At 38.8% G+C, this 18,309-nt stretch overlaps 1 protein-coding gene across 1 annotated transcript in view; it reads left to right on the forward strand.

Annotated features, from left to right (window-relative positions):
• Positions 1-18,309, forward strand: part of Hhip (hedgehog interacting protein) — a 95,703-nt gene that overhangs the window by 51,439 nt on the left and 25,955 nt on the right. The window contains exons 5-10 of the mRNA XM_026392721.2: positions 7,170-7,321; positions 7,727-7,900; positions 8,705-8,848; positions 12,822-12,943; positions 15,090-15,213; positions 16,197-16,327. Coding sequence (XP_026248506.2) covers positions 7,170-7,321; positions 7,727-7,900; positions 8,705-8,848; positions 12,822-12,943; positions 15,090-15,213; positions 16,197-16,327 — 847 coding nt within the window. The remainder of the gene's footprint in view (positions 1-7,169; positions 7,322-7,726; positions 7,901-8,704; positions 8,849-12,821; positions 12,944-15,089; positions 15,214-16,196; positions 16,328-18,309) is intronic.

Consider the following 18,309-nt stretch of genomic DNA (forward strand, 5'->3'; position numbering starts at 1 on the left):
GTGCCAGGGCTGAGACCAAACATATTTTATATCATTCTGTAGAACCAAATTATGTATTCTTTCTCATACGTTAAAGCAGGGTCCTTGAGAGATTGACTCTTCGAAGGTCAAGTTTGGCTTTTTGAACTATAGAAAATCAATCCTTTGCAACCTTTTCCAGGAATTAGAAGAAAACAGTGCCCTACAGTGTGTTCAGAAAATGAGCAAAAGAGAAGTCGTAGTATGAGCTTAGAATGGAGAGATTGTCGATCACTAGGTACAAGTGGTTTTCTCACATGTGATTACCTTCCCTGTGTCTTGCATGCTCTTGCAGTGAACAGGTGAGTTTGCCCTTGAGTATAAGCGTCACGTGCCCACTTCTTACCAAGTGACCTCTTCCTCCTCCTGAAGTCTAGAGGGTGCTCTCAGTGCATTCTGAAGAGCAGTGGATACTCTCTCCATCCCTGCAAGATAAAGAGCCTGTGGTGGCAGAGCTCTTAGGTTTCTCTAGCTCCCGATAGACTTGCAGATGATGTTCATCAGGTAAAAGAACAAGCCAAAACTCTCCCACCAGGTGCTTACAGGCAGCCGTGGCCCAAAAGACTTAGGTTATAAATGCTTAGGGTCCTTTATCAACAACAGATTAAAATCTCCATGTGGTATGCAGAATAATGTCCCTCCCGAAAGATGTCCTTGTTCTAATCCCTAAAACCAGCAAGTATATTCCCTTAGATGGTAAAGGGGAATTAAGTTTGCAGTGGAATTAAGAATGGTAAACAGCACATGGGTAAATTATCTGGGTGGGCTCAATGTAGTCATATTTCTAAAATTTTTTAATTGATTTTTTTAGTTAGACATGACAGTAAACTATATTTTGACATATCATACACACATGGAGTATAACTTCCCATTCCTGTGGTTGTCCATGATGGGAAGTTTCATTGCTCATGTATTCATTTATGAACAAAGTCCCATTTATCCTACCATCTTTCCCATTCCCATTTCCCATTTCTTCTGTGAAGTGTCTGTTCACCTCTTTTGCCCATTTATCAATTGGGTTGTTTGTTTTCTTGGTGTTAAGTTTTTTGAGTTCTTCATATATCCTGGAGATTAATGCTGTATCTGAGATGCAGGTGGCAAAGGTTTTCTCCCATTTTGTAGGCTCTCTCTTCCTGTTCTCAGTTGTCTCCTTTGCTGTCACTGTAATCACAATTCTTGAAAGAGAGGCAGAGCAGGTCAGGGTGATCTGATACGAGAAAGACTTAACGTACCATTGCTGGCTTTGAAGATGGAGGGAAGAGACTGACCATGGAAAGAGGTAGCTTCTATAAACTGGAAACAGAAAGAAAGTGGGTCATCCCCTGAATCCTCTAGAAAGGAACTCAGCTTCTACTAGCATTTATGTTAGCCGGTTAGACCCGTTGTGAACTTATCTAACCTATGGACCAACATAACTGTGTTGTTTCAAGCCACAAACTTTGTGGTACTCTTTTGCAACCAGAGAAATGAAAAGTTGTGCTGCAATCACGTATGATGAATCAAAATGCATTGTGCTGCTATATATACCTAATTAAAATAAATTAATACTTAATAAAAAAGAAAAAGAAAAAAAAAGTTCCAAGTTCAGAGAAAGCAAAAGGCTTGCACCAGGAGGCACCCATGTTGGTGTCCAAGTTGGCTTTTCCCTTTCTGATGTGGACCAGTGAAACCTAGGCAAGTGAATGACATGACGGTTAAGAATGTTAAAACCCGCCTCACGGAAAAGGTTTATACTTTAGAGATACTTTGTTCTTATGCTAATTCCTAGAAATTTCTTCACTATTAAGGGAACAACATTTTTACTAAAGATCACTCTGCCTATGCATGTGCTTAGGCCCTGCATAGAAAGTAAATGAGAAGATGGTCTTACTATTTGTAGAAACCCTGCGGAATCTTCACATAATTTAACTTCCATGTAACCAACCATTTCCTTTTTTTTTTTTTAACTAAGTTTTAGGGTAGAGAAAATGAAGTACTAATACAAATTAATTTTGGTAAAAAACTCCCCAGAGTATATATTTCCTTTAATATTTGTTTTTTGTTCAGGCACATTGTTAATAGTATAGCACAGTTTAATCTCTAAAAAAAAAAAATCAGCATCATACAGCATCATAAAGATTTATGGTGGAAACAAAACACCTGAATACTATGTTTTGTTATCTACTTCCATGTATAAGCTTGAGGGCAGAGATTTATTCTAATTGGTTGTCTTATCCCTAGTGCCACGCACGCCTGACCCTTAGTAGGTGTGCCATAAATATATGTTGAATAAATGTTAAACAACAAAAGTTTTGACAAGGTGGTAATAAGTAACTTGTTGATCATAGCACGCATTATTTCCTTTTTATTGCTTTCTCAGTACTGTTGGGCCATTTAGCAGACTATGAGGGGCCTTGGCCAAGGAGGCTTAAGTTATACATGCTTAGGATCCTCTTTTAAAGACAGGTTGAAATAACCACATGGTAGGCAGAGTAATGTCCCTACCCAGATGAGATTCTTGTCCTAACTCCTAAAACCTGCAAATATCTTACCCTAGAAGGCAAAGGGAATGAAGGCTGCAGTGAAATTAAGGCAGAACTTGAAACCAGTCAGTCATTTGCCAAGGTCACTAAGGGAAACTATGTGAAAATGAGTAAGGCTGCTTGCAGCTTCAGTGAGGTGCCACCCAGTCCTGAATGCCACCAAGTCAGCTTTCCCTGAAAAAGAATAAGGCATCTGTAAGAAAAACCAGAAATCAGAAGGAATGAACTTTAACTGTATTGAAAGTATGAAGGGAATGTTTTATTTTTAAAAAATAATAATATCATTAATGCAAGACTAATGCCCCACAGTTTTTCTCAAAAAAAGAATAAAAATAATGTTCTCTGTTATAATCCTTTTATGGTTGCCTCTCTTTTTCAAATAGATATTTCATATTATTCAAAGAGAAGTAACATTCTTAGTTGATTAGTTAGAACTTTGATCTGCTCACCGGATCCAAACTGCAGGCACAGATCTGGTGTATTTACACTGAAGTCATCAATGATTCAGACCTCAAGTACTCTTTGTTTGGGGTAGTTATCGCTTTGCTGTGGACCCCATAAAGTTGCTCCCAGGAGTCAGTTGTCAACTAGAACAATAGACTGTGAGCTACTTACTAAGAGTGCCTCAGAAGGGTTTATGATTTACTCTGAAACATGCGTCAATCTCAAGGTTCCAAAGTGCATCAGGACAGGATTTCCAAATCATTTCACAATCCAATTTTGAGCAGTTATTTGGGTTTGGTGTGGGCTGTCCAGAGTTGATGGAGTATTTGGAGAACTGAGCAACGGGGAGGGTCACAGTGCTGTGTGATACTTGGGTCAGGCTCCAGTCATGAGTTTAAAGTACCATTTACAAATTATTTGTTGTCTGATTGACTTCCAGTGAAGTTCTAGCAGTGTTGTCTTTACATTCCTATAAATAACACATGCACTCAAAATGTTTTGTGTTGAGAAGGAAGTCCAATGTGAATTTTTGGAAAAATCACTACTTTTCACATGGGTAAAGATCACCATTTTGGACATTCGTTAACAGTACTGAGAAATATAATGTTAGAAATCAATGGTTGGTTTTTTGTTTGTTTGTTTGTTTGTTTTGAAAGGTCTGGCTCCCAGACCATATATCTTCCATTTACCATTCTTTTAATAATGAGTTTTTCTCCTTTTTTAGCCAGATTGACTCAAATAATCATTAGAGGCTCACTGTCCCCAGTTACTCCCCAGAATCTGTTCATTAATTTGACACTTCTGGATGGATTGCATGATTTTGATTCCATAAATTCTGAGCCCTAAAGCCACCCCTCGTGAGGGGAAAGGATGGGAAGGAGTCAGGAGTTTGAATCGTTCTTACTGATTAGCCTCTAAAGCTGTTTTTAGATTTTGAAACAGCAAAGAGAAGGGAGCCTTTGCGCTTGGGGCTCAGACCAACAAAACAAAGCAGTGAACACAATTAGCTGTGAGAGAGGGAACTAAGATAATAGGAAGGAGGAACAGGAGCCCGGAGATCCTGTCTACTGGCCAGTCCTGGCTCTAGGGGCCAGGTTCAGGCTCTCAGGCTGGGACGATATCCTGTGAGATGCCTGAGTTGGAGTAACCTTGGAGCGCCTGGGGCCTGAAATGTCTGGAGTGTCACTAATGATATGGGCTCTAATTGACCTTGGTCAAAAGAAACCCTCAATGTCTAATCAACATGTTTCTCCATATAGACCTTGAAAAATGATCCAGAACGCAAAGATAGGTTTGCATTTAAGAGTTAAGCCATGATTTGTCAATAATATGCTTTTTTTCTTTTTTAAAAAATTTTATTGATTAATTCTAATTTGTTATGTATGACAGCAGAATGTATTTCAATTCATAGTACACATATAGAGCACAATTTCTCATGTCTCTGGTGGTACACAATAGAGTCACACCATTTGTGTTTTCATACATGGACTTAGGGTAATGTATCCATCTCACTCCACGGTCTTTCCTACCCCCATGTCCCCTCCCTTTTCCTCCCTCCCCTTTGCCCTATCTAAAGATCCTCTATTGTTTCCATGCTCCCCCTGCATCCTCATGATGGATCAGCATCCTCATATCAGAGAAAACATTTGGCATTAGGTTTTTTGGGATTGGCTGACTTCACTTAGCATGATACTTTCCAAATCCATCCATTTACCTGCAAATACCATGATTTTATGTTTATTTTTTTTAATGCTGAGTAATATTCCACATTTTTATCTATTCATCTGTTGAAGGGCACCTAGGTTGATTCCATAGTTTAGCTATTGTGAATTGTGCTGCTATAAACATTGATGTGGCTGTGTCACTATAGTATGCTGTTTTTAAGAAATAGACAACGCAACTCTGAAGGCTAATTCAAGTGAAAGGTGAGCCTATCAATACTTTAATCTCCTGGCACAGCAGAAAAATACCCAACCTTCCTAATCTCTAAACATTTTGGAGCCCTGTTATACAATTTTAAAAGGTGGCTTTTGAGATACTTTCCGGGATATGTGCATAATATGTTACTTTTCATCCATATGGTCATGAAAGTGAGTTTTTCTTTGAAATGACTTAAGTGTAGTCAAGTTTCTGAACCAATCAGATTACTCATTTACACTTGGAAGGAGACTAAACCTATGAGATCATATATGATAATCAATCCAATATTAATCCTATCAGCTGAAAATTTCAGAATTATTGATAGTTTTCAACTTGTGTCTTTGATTTATTTTTCTGTCATTCACTTGTCTCGTTCTGTTTCCCTGCTTGACACTTTTATAATGTCGGTGGTGGCCCCAAATTCATTCAAGTGATCGGCGTCTTTCTAAAGTGAACAATTGTCTACCGTCCCTTGTAGGTGCGTTTAAAATCTCATTTCCGTCTGTTCTCCTTCAGTGCGTTGGTTATACATTCCTAATTCCTGAAAAGCAACAAGCACCATTTTAAACCATGTCACTATCCAGTTTAAATTGTCTGTCTGATGATTTGATTAAAGCTACAAAGAACTCCTTGAAACTAAAGCTTCTTAGAATGAACACAAATGTTAGTGAGGCAAGCTTGCCGCACTTACCCTGCACTCAGGGATTTCAAGAGAAATATATTCAGGAGAGGAATCAATCACAAACTAAATCCCACCCCTGGGCCTCCTTATACAATCCGTCAAGAAGCTTTAGGTATGGATGGGCTTCTGTATGATTGAGTCATAGCTATGCATCCCAGCTTCCAAAGTCTCCTAAGAAAGTCAGGAGATATGTATTAACAAAGATATAAAAAGAAAAACCAGCCACATCAACATTAAAACCACCATCACAAGATAATCCAAAACACAGGGGCTCATTCATAAATCATCAGTGTCATCCTAGAAACTAAAATTACACATGATACTGAGATGTCAAAACATTTAACTTTGATGACCCTTGAATAATAATTTGGTAGTTCTTGGGTATTTCCAACCACTTTACTATTTATACCCCCTCCAAGTCTGGATGCTCAGCTTGAGATGGTACCTCAGTTTTCTGCCATAGGGAAGGTTGTAATGTTTAATGGAATAAATAAGGTGATGTGTTATGGGCATCGGAGCGCTCAGTTTCTGTGATGTGTTTTTCACCGTTGTGGGTAACTCATCAGACTGCAGAGAAAAACATTCACCGGTTTACCAGAAAACAACAGTTAAGTCTCTGATCTAGATAATTTTAGATGCTTTGATTTCACTGTAGAAATTCCTAGACTCCTTGTGGAATAAAGCAAATGCTTTTGACCGTATTGAATTTCATCAAGCTAAATTAGCAGAAAATAAAGATAAAATGCCTTTCTATTTAAGAACATGATAATGTTTTAATTGTCATCGCATTTGGCCTGCCTAATGTATACAGTCCTTGACATTCATATAATAACAAAAGAAAGTTGTTTGGAATTTTTCTTTTATTTCCTAGTGTCCGCTTTCCTTTCTACTATTTCTCCCATCCCTGCCCCAGCCCTGGCCTTTAGCTCTCCTCCCACTTCCTCATCCTTCTTTAAAGAAAGCCTTGTGCGGCCTGTAAAAGGACCTCATTTCTATATAGATAGGCCAAGGCTGCGGCTGCCTGTTACCTAGCTATGATGCATAGACCACCATCCTTGTGACAACTGATATAGATGCCTCGGGGTGAAACAGGGGTTTACATATTACACAAGCAATTTAACTGTTTTCTAAACATATTGCCAAGACAGTGGGAGTTGGCAGCCCACACTGTGTTTTAGGTTTGGGAGACTTGGATTAGAAGTGACTGTTGATTAGGAACCTTTTATTTGTCTTCTACGAATGAACAAGCAACCTAGTAACCCAGGAAAGAATTCTTCACAGCGCTTAAACTTGTCGTCCTAGCTCCCTGAGATTACATACACAAATCATGGGACAAAAGTGGTATAAGACTCTTGTGCGTAGATAACCACCCAAGACAATGGTCTTGTGCTAACCCTTGGAGAGTTCCACGCAGTGAAATGTTTTATAATCCTTTTTTGTGCAGTAAGGCAAGGAAGAAAAGAAAAGCGGTTGGGCAAAGATTATCCAGGAGAAAGAAAGAGACTCTTTTGGGAGTTCCAGTTGAAACATTATAAAGGACATAATTAACTTCACAATTCTTTGTGTTTTTCATTTGACTGCAGGGAGGAGATGAAAGAGGACTGCTAAGCCTTGCATTCCATCCTAATTACAAGAAAAATGGAAAGCTGTATGTGTCTTATACCACCAACCAAGAACGGTGGGCTATCGGGCCTCATGACCACATTCTTAGAGTCGTGGAATACACAGTGTCCAGGTATGGCTGAAATCCATCGGAGCACACTGATTCTGTAATCTTGTTTTCTCTTCATCCTTTCATAAGCTTTTTGTTTAGAAATTGCCAATAATTAGCCAAAAGGTGGCAGTAATCAAAGCAAAAATCTCCATCTTGCTTAAAATCCCATGTGTGTCTATATTTAAGAGAAATTGAGAAAAATGATAGCTCTGTCATTTTTCTTGGTTATCTTTCAGCTTCACCCCAGCTTCTAAAACTTAGAAATCAATGACATTCTCAGTGATTTTTTTTTTATTAGCTCCATTCAAGCGTATGTTTCCTTATGTGTGAGATGTTGGTATTTCTGTCTGTGTACGCTTGACATTTTAGTAGAAGATTCGCCTTTCATCTTAAACAATCTCCTCATTTCCTCTCCTCACAATGTAGGAAGAATCCCCATCAGGTTGATTTGAGAACAGCCAGAGTGTTTCTGGAAGTCGCAGAGCTGCACCGAAAGCACCTGGGAGGACAATTGCTCTTTGGTCCTGACGGCTTTCTGTATATCATCCTCGGAGACGGGATGATCACGCTGGACGACATGGAAGAAATGGATGGGCTAAGGTAAAAGTCACAGGGAACAGGTGCTCATTGGTGTTAAGATGTTCGAACTGGCCGAAGGAAGGGTCTGAGTGAGTTAGGAATCCTTAAATAAAATATAAAAAAGGGCTGGAGGGGCTGGGGTGGTGGCTCAGCAGTAGAGCGCTCACCTAGCACGTGCTAGGCCCTGGGTTCCATCCTCAGCACCACCTATGAATAACTAAATAAAGGTATTGTGTCCAACTACAACTAAAAATTTAAAAATTAAATAAAATTTTTTTAAAAAGGGCTCAGTGGTTAAGCACCCCTGGGTTCAATTCCCAGTACCATTAAAAAAAGAAAGAAAGAAAGAAAGAAAGAAAGAAAGAAAGAAAGAAAGAAAGAAAGAAAGAAAAGAAAGAACCATCTTTGAATCACATCACTTGCCTAGGTAAATGACTTGAGTTGTCAGTGTCAGCATTTGTAAACTGAAGAGGAATTCAATATCATGCTGATATAATATTGACATAATGTTACGTACTTCTGAGCTGTGGGACTGCGCCTATAATACCCAGCACTGAGAAGTGAGCGGTTCCTCTCTCTGGTGTCAGCAGCCCTGCATGCCCACATAGTCCTTGGTCACCTTCTAGCTATGTCTTAGAGGGGTGCCTTATCTGAACCCACTTAGCAGTGCCTTCTCTGCCCCTCCTTTCATTTTCCACCATATGGAACTTGGAACCTTAATAATGTTGTCTTGAATAAGCAGATGGTTCTTTTATTCATAGAGCAATGTCACCACGTTTAGTTTAGGCAAACGGAAAGCACTTATGCCCTCCTCCAATTTCTCAGTGATTTCACAGGCTCGGTACTACGGCTGGACGTGGACACAGATGTGTGCAGTGTGCCTTATTCCATACCAAGGAGCAACCCGCACTTCAACAGCACCAACCAGCCCCCAGAAGTGTTTGCCCACGGGCTCCACGATCCAGGCAGGTGAGAATGCAAACCTGTCTTCGCTGCTGCTTTAAAGCAGGGCTGGAATTTGGCAACTGGGAAAAGACAGAGGGTGTCAGATCACAGACTGCCCAGGGTGGTGCCCCATGTTGTGACAGAAATCTTACTAGGTCTCATTATCGGAGCAAGTCTTCAGCCCTCTTTGTTCTATTAATGTGTGAAGCAGATTGAGAAAGCAGATTAGACAAGGGAAAGGGCAAATTCATAGAGAAAATCTGTCTCATATTTGGGGGGGATTTTTATTTGCTAAACATTATTGAACTAGTAGATTTCAATCTGGATAATTTTAAGCGATCATTAACCTTTGGATTTGCTTCCTTAAATCCACTTAAATTTTCTTTTCTTTTTTTTTTTTTTATTGGTTGTTCAAAACATTACAAAGCTCAAATTTTTATTTTCTTTATTGTCTTCATCTGTTTGGTGCTGCTATAACAGAATACCACCGATTGGGTGATTTATAAAGAGTAGAGGTTATTTTGCTCATTATTCTGGAGGCTGGGAAGTCCAAGGGTGTGGTCCTGGCATCTGCTCAGCATCTGCTGTGTCATCCCATGGTGGAGGAGAGAGGGCCAGAGAGGGAGCAAGAAGGGAGGTAGAGGACAGAGACAGAGGTGGCCAACTCATCCTTTTATCAGAGCTCACTCCTGGTATAACTAACTCACTCCCACAATAACATCATTCATCCACTCACCTCGTACAGACCTTCCTGGGAGAGGTGGTGCAGGCCAGTAATATCAGCAGCTCGGGAAGCTAAGACGGGGATCACGAGTTCAAAGCCAGCCTCAGCAAAAACAAGGTGCTAAGCAACTCAGTGAGATCCTGTCTCTAAATAAAATACAAAATAGGGCTGGGGATGTGACTCAGTGGTTGAGTGCCCCTTGAGTTCAATCCCCGGTTCACCCACCTTCAAAAAAGGCCTCACCGCTCAACACGGTTGGTTGCACTGAAGATTAAGAGTCCAGCACATGAACATGGTAGGACACAGTCAAACCACAGCTCTAACCTCTTAATTTGGGGGTGATAACAACTACATTGTAAGGATGCTGTTGTGATTCAATAAAAATCTATAGGTAAAGCACAAAGTACCACTCTTGATAGTTCTTCCCTTAACATAGGATGAGCAGAGTTAATTTGCAAGGAGTTGAACTAAATGTTAACTTTTTTCTTATGTGAAAAAAAAAATACAAATACTAAAGGAACTCATTGGCTGCTTGCTGTACTAACACACCAAAAAGAAACAAAAACTAAGAAGTGCATAGAGTGAGAAATTTTAGGTACCCTGAAAAATATTCCTCACTATAACACAGAATCCCACGATGAAAGCCCCACCCACCCAGTCTGCAGTCTATTATTCTTACTAAGGGGTATCTGGCCACATTCGTTCATTTATTAGCTGAGTTATTATTTCTGTTTAATGTTTATTGAGTGTTCACTATGTGCAAGGTGAATATTTCTCAAAATTTTTTTATTTTCATAATCCCTCTTGCCCTTCATCTCCCCTCCATCAAAGCCCAGGCCCACACTTCATTTCCTTTTTGGCATCTCAGCAGATCTTAAAATCTGTTCGACAGGGAATACTTAAGGTGGGTTCAGGATGTGGGGGAAACTGTCACATTCCATTCCGATGGCTCAGAACTCACAGATACCACCACCAAGCAGCACTTTGAAGTCCAGCAGCCTGAGTCACCACAAGCCCACTGGAGCCTTCTTGCCATCTTCCTGGGGGTCCCGAATCTCGGTGTGAAAACACAGATGAGGTGCCTCCCAGAACATAAGTGTGGCAAGATGCCTGCGCTGTGGAGTCCCACCTCCTCTGGCGGCAGAGGGCCGCAGAAGGAAATGTCAGTGTTTATATTCCACCTCCCTCCAAGAGAATGTTAAGCTGAAAAAGGTTTCATAAAGCTGAAAAGAAACTCAAATTATGGGCTAAAAGCAAACCTCGCTGTTATTAAGCAGCTGACTGCAGGGTGCTAACCTAGGTATCCCATAGACAGTATGTCCTTTATGTCTCTCAGCAGTAATCAGAGGCAGCCAGCATCTGCACCCCCAAAACCCTCTATTTTAATAGACTTATCCTTTAGAGCACTTGTGAGTTCACAGCAAAATTGAGCAAAAGGTAGTGATATTTCCTGTGCACCCCATCTGCTCTTAAATATAGCCTCTGCCATTATCACACCCCGCTGGAGTGAGACATGGGTTCCAGTGAAGGGCTGATATTGGCACAACAAAATCACCCAGCACCCATGGAGTGCATTAGGGAGCACTGTTGGTGGTGTACTATTTGGGTTTGGACAAATGGATAATGACACGTAGCCACCACCGTAGTAGCATCCTATGGAGCAGTTGCACTGTCTGGCCCCTTTTATGTAAGAAACTGAATGTAAAGGGTCCCCCAGTTCTCAGTGGACCTCGAGGCAGCCGGAGCCAGAGCTCACAGCCCCCAGCCATTCCACCTCTGGGAGAACTGGCCTTCTCTTCCAGAGTTGCTGTTTCTTGTTGGAAACAAGTCAGACCTCTTTTTGCATCGTTTCTCCATCTTCAAAAGAACCGTAATACAGGAAAATTTTCTCATGCCATGTGGGTTTAGTTCCACCTTAAGTCACAGCATGTCTGTGCCATGATCCCTGCCAGGCATTGTCTTGGGTGAATCACTGAATTAAAAGGGGACAATAAAAGGACTGTTGCCTCAGAATAACCAACCCATCTTTGGCAGGTCAGGCGAACAGTTTCCTTATCATGAATGGGATCATTTGGAGCCAAAAAAGTTGTTGTTTTGTTTTGTTTAAAAATAATTGCTACATAACTCTCATGTCTCTAAGGCCCAGACTCTATGCTCATTTTTTTTTTTTTTTTTTTAGTTTTTAAAATTCATTTAATAGCCCCAGTGGTTTGGTTTTGTTTGTAAGTAATTAATGTATTTTGTTGGCTCAACACAGTGATTCTCAATGGAATGATTTTGCCTCCAGGGGACCTTGGCAATGTCTGGAAACATTTTTTTTTTTTTTTGGTTTTAACAACTGGGTAGGAAAGGGATGGGGGTAAACTGACATTACTGGCATTTAGTGGGTCAAGCCAGGGATCCTGCCAAACATCTTCTGACTGGCAAGACAGCCCCACCCCCCACCTCTAAAATAAAGATTACCTGGCCCAAATTTTTGAGCAACCTAAAAAGCAATACAAGCCTGTTTTTCACATTTTGGAGAACTGATTATTCAAACTTCATTCTTCCTCCAGACTCTTTATGCTTACTCCTTCACTGACTTAAACATTCAACAAATACTGAGCCCCTCTTCCATCCTCAGCTTTGAACTAGGTCACAGGAACATAGGGATAAGGAAGCTGCAAGTGATGTCTGCCCCTGCTAGAGCCGAAGTCCATGGCTGGAGTCACAGAGGTTTCTGGACCCCAGATGAGGTGCAGAGACCATGAAGACAGAGTAGACATAAAAGTCCTTCGTGCTTGTGGGACCAACTTTATTTCACTCTGGCATTGGAATCTAGTTTTCCTCTGTTGGAGCAGAGCCATGCTGAGCTTTAGAATGTAGCATCAGAACTAACACTACCCCAAACTAACCCTCTAACGAAGATGGTATCACGTGGTGCAGATGTGGTTGATAGCACTGACTTTTATTCATAGTTCTTTGCCAATGTCTTGTACATAAGATGGCCCGTAAGAACAGACCAACAAGTGTTTGAAGACAGGGGACACAATCCTAAAGAAGGGAGATACCGAGAGAAATTAAGAAATAGACTCCAGAGGTAATTAAGCTTCAGCAGAGTAAACAAAACACACCAGGATGTTTCCGTTTTGGTTTCTAGAAAATCCAAACTAAATTGCTCATAGGATCCTGTCCAGCCCACAGAGGGTTCCTTCCTATGTCGGGAGTCTCCAGTCTGAGCTTGGAAGATGCCCTGGTAGGAATTAATGGGTATCCACCTCTTCCGTTATGCAGATGCGCTGTGGATCGACATCCCATGGATATAAACATCAATTTAACAATACTTTGTTCAGACTCCAATGGAAAAAACAGATCGTCAGCCAGAATCCTACAGATAATAAAGGGGAAAGATTATGGTAAGTTGAACATAATTTGATGATTTTTGTCTTCCTTCCAGTTTGGTTTTAGTATATTAATTGAAGAGAAAAGGATTTCTGCAAAATGAGATTTTGAGCAGGCCTGAAAACACTGATCTAAACAGTGGTGAGGAGGTCAATCACTCATGTTTTAAAGGTCTGGGGACTCTCACAAGCCCTAAGGGTTCTATTTAGCTGATGGCCATTCCCACGGATTGAATAGTTCCCCTGTAGGTCCAAATAATGTAATGGTTTCAAAACTTAGTGGCTTCTACTTTGCTCATCTGCAAATCAACATGAATAACTTCAACTTATTTAATATAATAAGGGAGAACTTGTCCTAACATCTTATACACAAGGGAAAAAAAGTCTTAAAGGTAAGAAATTTCTCAATATTCAACGTGCTAGTTTCAGCAATTAGGAAAATTATAAGTGCTTCAAATAAGAATGTAATTTTTTAAAAGGTGTTTATTTTAGAGAAAACAAAGTAATCGACTTGTAAAAACAAGTCATGGGAATGGGGTGTTTAAACATTATTTTTAATAACATGACTACTGGGATATTTAGAGAGAACATATAAAAATATAAAATTGGGTAATTGTGAAGTCCAAAATACTTAGTATTTTTCAATATTTTAGTATAGATTCCTTTTGAAGGTGGCTGTATATTATCAGTATAGTTCAGAAAACATAGTAGATTAAGATTATTTAAATGGTTTCTTCTTCTATTTACTCATTCAATACTGATATTTATTTAGCACCTGGAATGAAACACCTGTGTTAGTCCATGTGGTATTCAGTTCTTGTACTTTATTTTTTTGGGGGGGGGGGCATGTTTGTGTATATGTGAGCATCTTATAAAAGCCAAACCAAAGAATAATGTGGCTTGGGGGGGAAAAATCTAGTGAGCACTTGATCAATGGAATTTGGCCTATATCATAGATTAAATTCTACAATTACATTAATTGAGGTTGAGCTAAAACTAATTACAGCATCAACAGCTTTACATTTTTGTATTTTAAAACATGTCCACAGGGCTGACTGCATGCCAGATCTGTAGTCACACTTTATAAACCTTATTCATCTCACTGGTAGAACAATTCTGTGTGACCGGCACGGTCATTGGCCACATCTCTCTCGGATGAGTAAACTGAGGCATAGGTTAATTATCCTTCCACCCAGAATGGGAAAGGGTGGGTTTGAACCCAAGCAATCTGACTGTAGAATTCACAGTCAATTACACTGCCTCTCAGGATGATAAGTATTTAAAACTAGCCTTTTCTAATTGTCATAACATCATATTCATTATAATGGTATGAGCCAAGCAGAGGGCTTTGAAATTACTTTCCACAAAAGCTTTGGCATAACAGACTGCCTTTTCATGGTGGCTTATTTGATATTAAAGACGTAAAAAGCAATTTTCAGGTTAATTTGCAACTGGCTTTGGAACTTTTCTGTTGCAATTACCAGACATATACTCAAGTAAGTAATAGTAAGCACGGCAAAACTGAGATACATGACTATACAAACGTAATTCCAAAGAAATTATTGGAGTGGATTTTGTTAACCACACGACTCTATAAACGAAATTCTTAAAATATTTTAAGTGAAGATGTTGACTAAGTGACAGTGCTTTTAAATATATAATAAATGTGGTTTCAAATATCTTTTATGTACTATGCTTTTATTTTCAATTAAGTGTGAACTTTTAAAGATTTTATATAATTTGACAGAGGTCTGGTTTGATTTACTAAATATAAGTGGAAGTATTCTTCCAAAACATTGACTATCTTAAAAATTAAGTTTTTTAAAAAAGTACATTGATTTTAAAGTAAATAACCACAATTTCCAAAATACCCAAATACTAATTATATTGAAAACTTGATATATCCTGGTGTTTATGACAATAACCAGAATTTGTATTCTTATTTCATTAAAATTTACCCAGAGATCTTTTAAATCTTGATGTTATTTAAAATAAGACTAATTATCTTCACTAAATATCTAAAGCAAGGATTCATCTCTTGCAGCATGTAACTTATTTCAGAGTCAGTCAAGTTCCTGAAATAATCATTGCTTGGCCTGCATATTTTCTTTCTCTTGATGGAAATATGTTTCTTTTGATCTAATGCTGTATTTCTTTCCAGAAAGTGAACCATCGCTTTTAGAATTCAAGCCGTTCAGTAATGGTCCTTTGGTTGGTGGATTCGTTTACCGAGGCTGCCAGTCTGAAAGACTGTATGGAAGCTATGTTTTTGGAGATCGTAATGGGTATGTTTCCTGGTACCACAATTTGATATACCAAATGACATATTCATCGTCATTTGGTACATCAAATTGAATACTTTGTATTCAAATAATTGTCTGCTTTAGGGAGTCAGACCTGGGACACACATGAATATTACAGAAATGCTTTTCAACAGCCTTGATTAAATTCATAAAATGTTTAAGGGCCCATGAAGTCTTCAGATGGACTTTTCTTAGTATTTAGGCTTTTCCCTTCATCCTCAACATAAATTTACCAAGTATATAATTTGAAAACTGTTGTTTTGCATGAGTTGTGGATTTTTTTTGTGTGTGTGATGCTGGGGATTAGAACCCAGGGCCTTGTGCATGCAAGGCAAGCACTCTACCAATTGAGCTATATCCCCAGCCTGAAAATACTTTTTAAATTATCTTAGAAGGCTAAATTTTTCTTTCTAAATTTTTAAGACTTTGAGCAATAGAACATAATTCGTCTCTGTGGGTAGGAATATTATAAAATCAAATTTTAGCATCAATTTTTTGAAGTCATATTTGGATAATGGTAAGAAACTGATGAAATCCACGTGAAGAATCTTGTTCCCCAAGTCTCTAACATGCCGGCACATGGCAGAGCTGAAGTGCTTGGGTGCTATAAGGAACCCGAAAAGTACACTGACCCCGCACTCTTCCTCCTGTCCCTCTCTCTGATCAATAGCACAACATGGAGTCTAGTCCTGGAGAGGAAGTATCATTCTCTGGATGAAGGGGAGGGCTTTTCTCATATTCAGGTACTTTTAGCGTCCCCTCCAAAGTATTATCTTTAAGTACTTTCTCAGCGGATGGGAGTTTCACAGTACTCACACAGATAATGGGCTGTATATTCTTCCCTTGAGAAGCCAGGTCTATGACACAACAGTTACTTCACTGCAAATTTTAATCGAAACATTTTATTGTCATCTTTCATCAAAAGCATGTTTTCATGGTAGGTGTCTGGTATGTTTTTGCTTTAGAAATTTCTTAACTCTCCAGCAAAGTCCAGTGACCAAGCAATGGCAAGAGAAACCACTCTGTCTTGGCACCAGTGGGTCCTGTGGAGGCTACTTTTCCGGTCACATCTTGGGATTTGGAGAAGATGAATTAGGTACTGTATGAATTCCTTCAACTAAGTTCCATTCTCACTTCCTTGCTCCAGATACTTTGTTCTGTCCTAAAGAATAACAGACTTGTCCTACAGTGCTGGACATGTCACCCACAGCAGAGGATAAAATCTACTGGGGAGATGAAAGATGGGCCCATTATGTCTTCTTTTCTAGTAACTTTTCCCTGAGGAAAAATACCTTATCTTCATTCTCAAAATATAAAACTAATAAAACAGGAAAAGAGGAGGCATGACAAGAAAGGCTTTTGAGGTCCAAAGCAAGAATTTTTAAATGTCTTCTGATATTTTTTCTGTTTATATTCTCTATCTGAAAACCTTCCATCTACTTGTGTGACTTGGAATAAATATATATAAATACTTGTTGGAATCTGAAATTCCCTACACCCTTTATTTTTTAATTTTAACTTAAAAAAAAATTTTCCCCATTTGGGCATGGTATCTGATTTGTACATTTTCTTTCCAATAGAATAGAAATTACCTATTGATGATCCATAGGATGACTTTTTTTTTTTTTTTTTGGCAAGCTTAGCAGACTGTACCAGGAAGCAAAAAGAAGTTGAAATTGGAATGTGATCAAACAGACAGTGAAAATTTTACTCTCTTTCTATTTTAAATTACAGGGATAAAGGTAGCTTTTATTATTTCCTTTCAAGAACAATATCCAAATAAACCATGGCTCTTATGTTTCATCAGCCTCAGAAATGAATTTCTAGTCACTGAAAGAGTACCTGTTTCCTATTTCAATCAGAACACTTTCTCTAAAAGTCCATTTGATTTTCTTTTTACATTAAGTGAAAAGATTCATCAGAAATAGTTCCATGCCACTCACTTAGATTAATAAGGAACTCAGACAAGACTCCTGCAACACAAAGTATTTCAGAGTCATGGGAACCTAATGATTCAAAGGAAAGAAGTCCATCTGTTCTTGTCCCAGCAGTGAAAGCATTTTACAACCAATTTTTCCCTGACATCCTCCTACCCCACTCAGAGAAACCCGACAGATACTTTTTCTTGCTTACATCTTCTGTAATGTAATTTAAATTTTATGGGCAAACTTTGATTTTAAGAATAATTAAATTGTGGCCGAGTTAGAAATTAATGTGTAGATGTTGTGATTGAGTCGTTTTGATTTTCATGGACAAGAACTCAACATCAATCACGTTAGCATCATTGCTATTGGCTCAGATATCCCAAATATCTGTGAATACTTAAGAGTATGTTGCGTTGGGAGCAAAACTAAAAAAATAAAGCGAATGCACTCCTAACTCTACAACCCTGTATATACTTCATAATTAAGATAAATAAGCCAAGTGTGGTGCACACCTGAAATCCCAATGACTTTGGAGGCTGAGGCAGGAGGATTGCAAGTTCAAGGATAGCCTCATCAGTTTAGTGAGACCCTGTCTCAAAATAAAAAATAAAAAGGACTGGCTCAGTGGTAAAGAGTTCTTGGGTACAATCCCCAATAAATAAACAAATATACTTTTGATGAAATACATCTTAACTGGAACTCTCTAGCTTTAATTCAAGAGCCATGTAAGAAAATGAGCAAGGTTTTGCACCTTTTGAAGCAAAAAGTTTTGAGAGTCTGGTGTTTGGGGTGTGTTACTTTCTTCAACTATAAAGTCAGGATGGCTTTGTTGTAAGGATTAAATGAGGTAAACTTATAAAGTATTTGACTTTTGCTTATGTCCTTTTTCCATTTCATGTTTATTTTCTCTGAGGAGTCTATATTTTTATCGTAAACCTTGTGACATCTTTTCAGAAACAGAAAAGTAGTTATATGCCCAGTAAAAACATGGAATCTTCTTCCAGAATACATCAAATACTATTTTATGAGTGTGGACAGAATGAAAAATTTAAAACCTGATAGACATATAATCACTAATACAGCTCCTAATTTCTATTCATGTGACTCATTCTATACATTGACATATGATATCAATGTCCCCCTCACTCCTTCT

Source organism: Urocitellus parryii, chromosome 10 (assembly GCF_045843805.1).
Source record: "Urocitellus parryii isolate mUroPar1 chromosome 10, mUroPar1.hap1, whole genome shotgun sequence".
Classification (NCBI taxonomy): domain Eukaryota; kingdom Metazoa; phylum Chordata; class Mammalia; order Rodentia; family Sciuridae; genus Urocitellus; species Urocitellus parryii.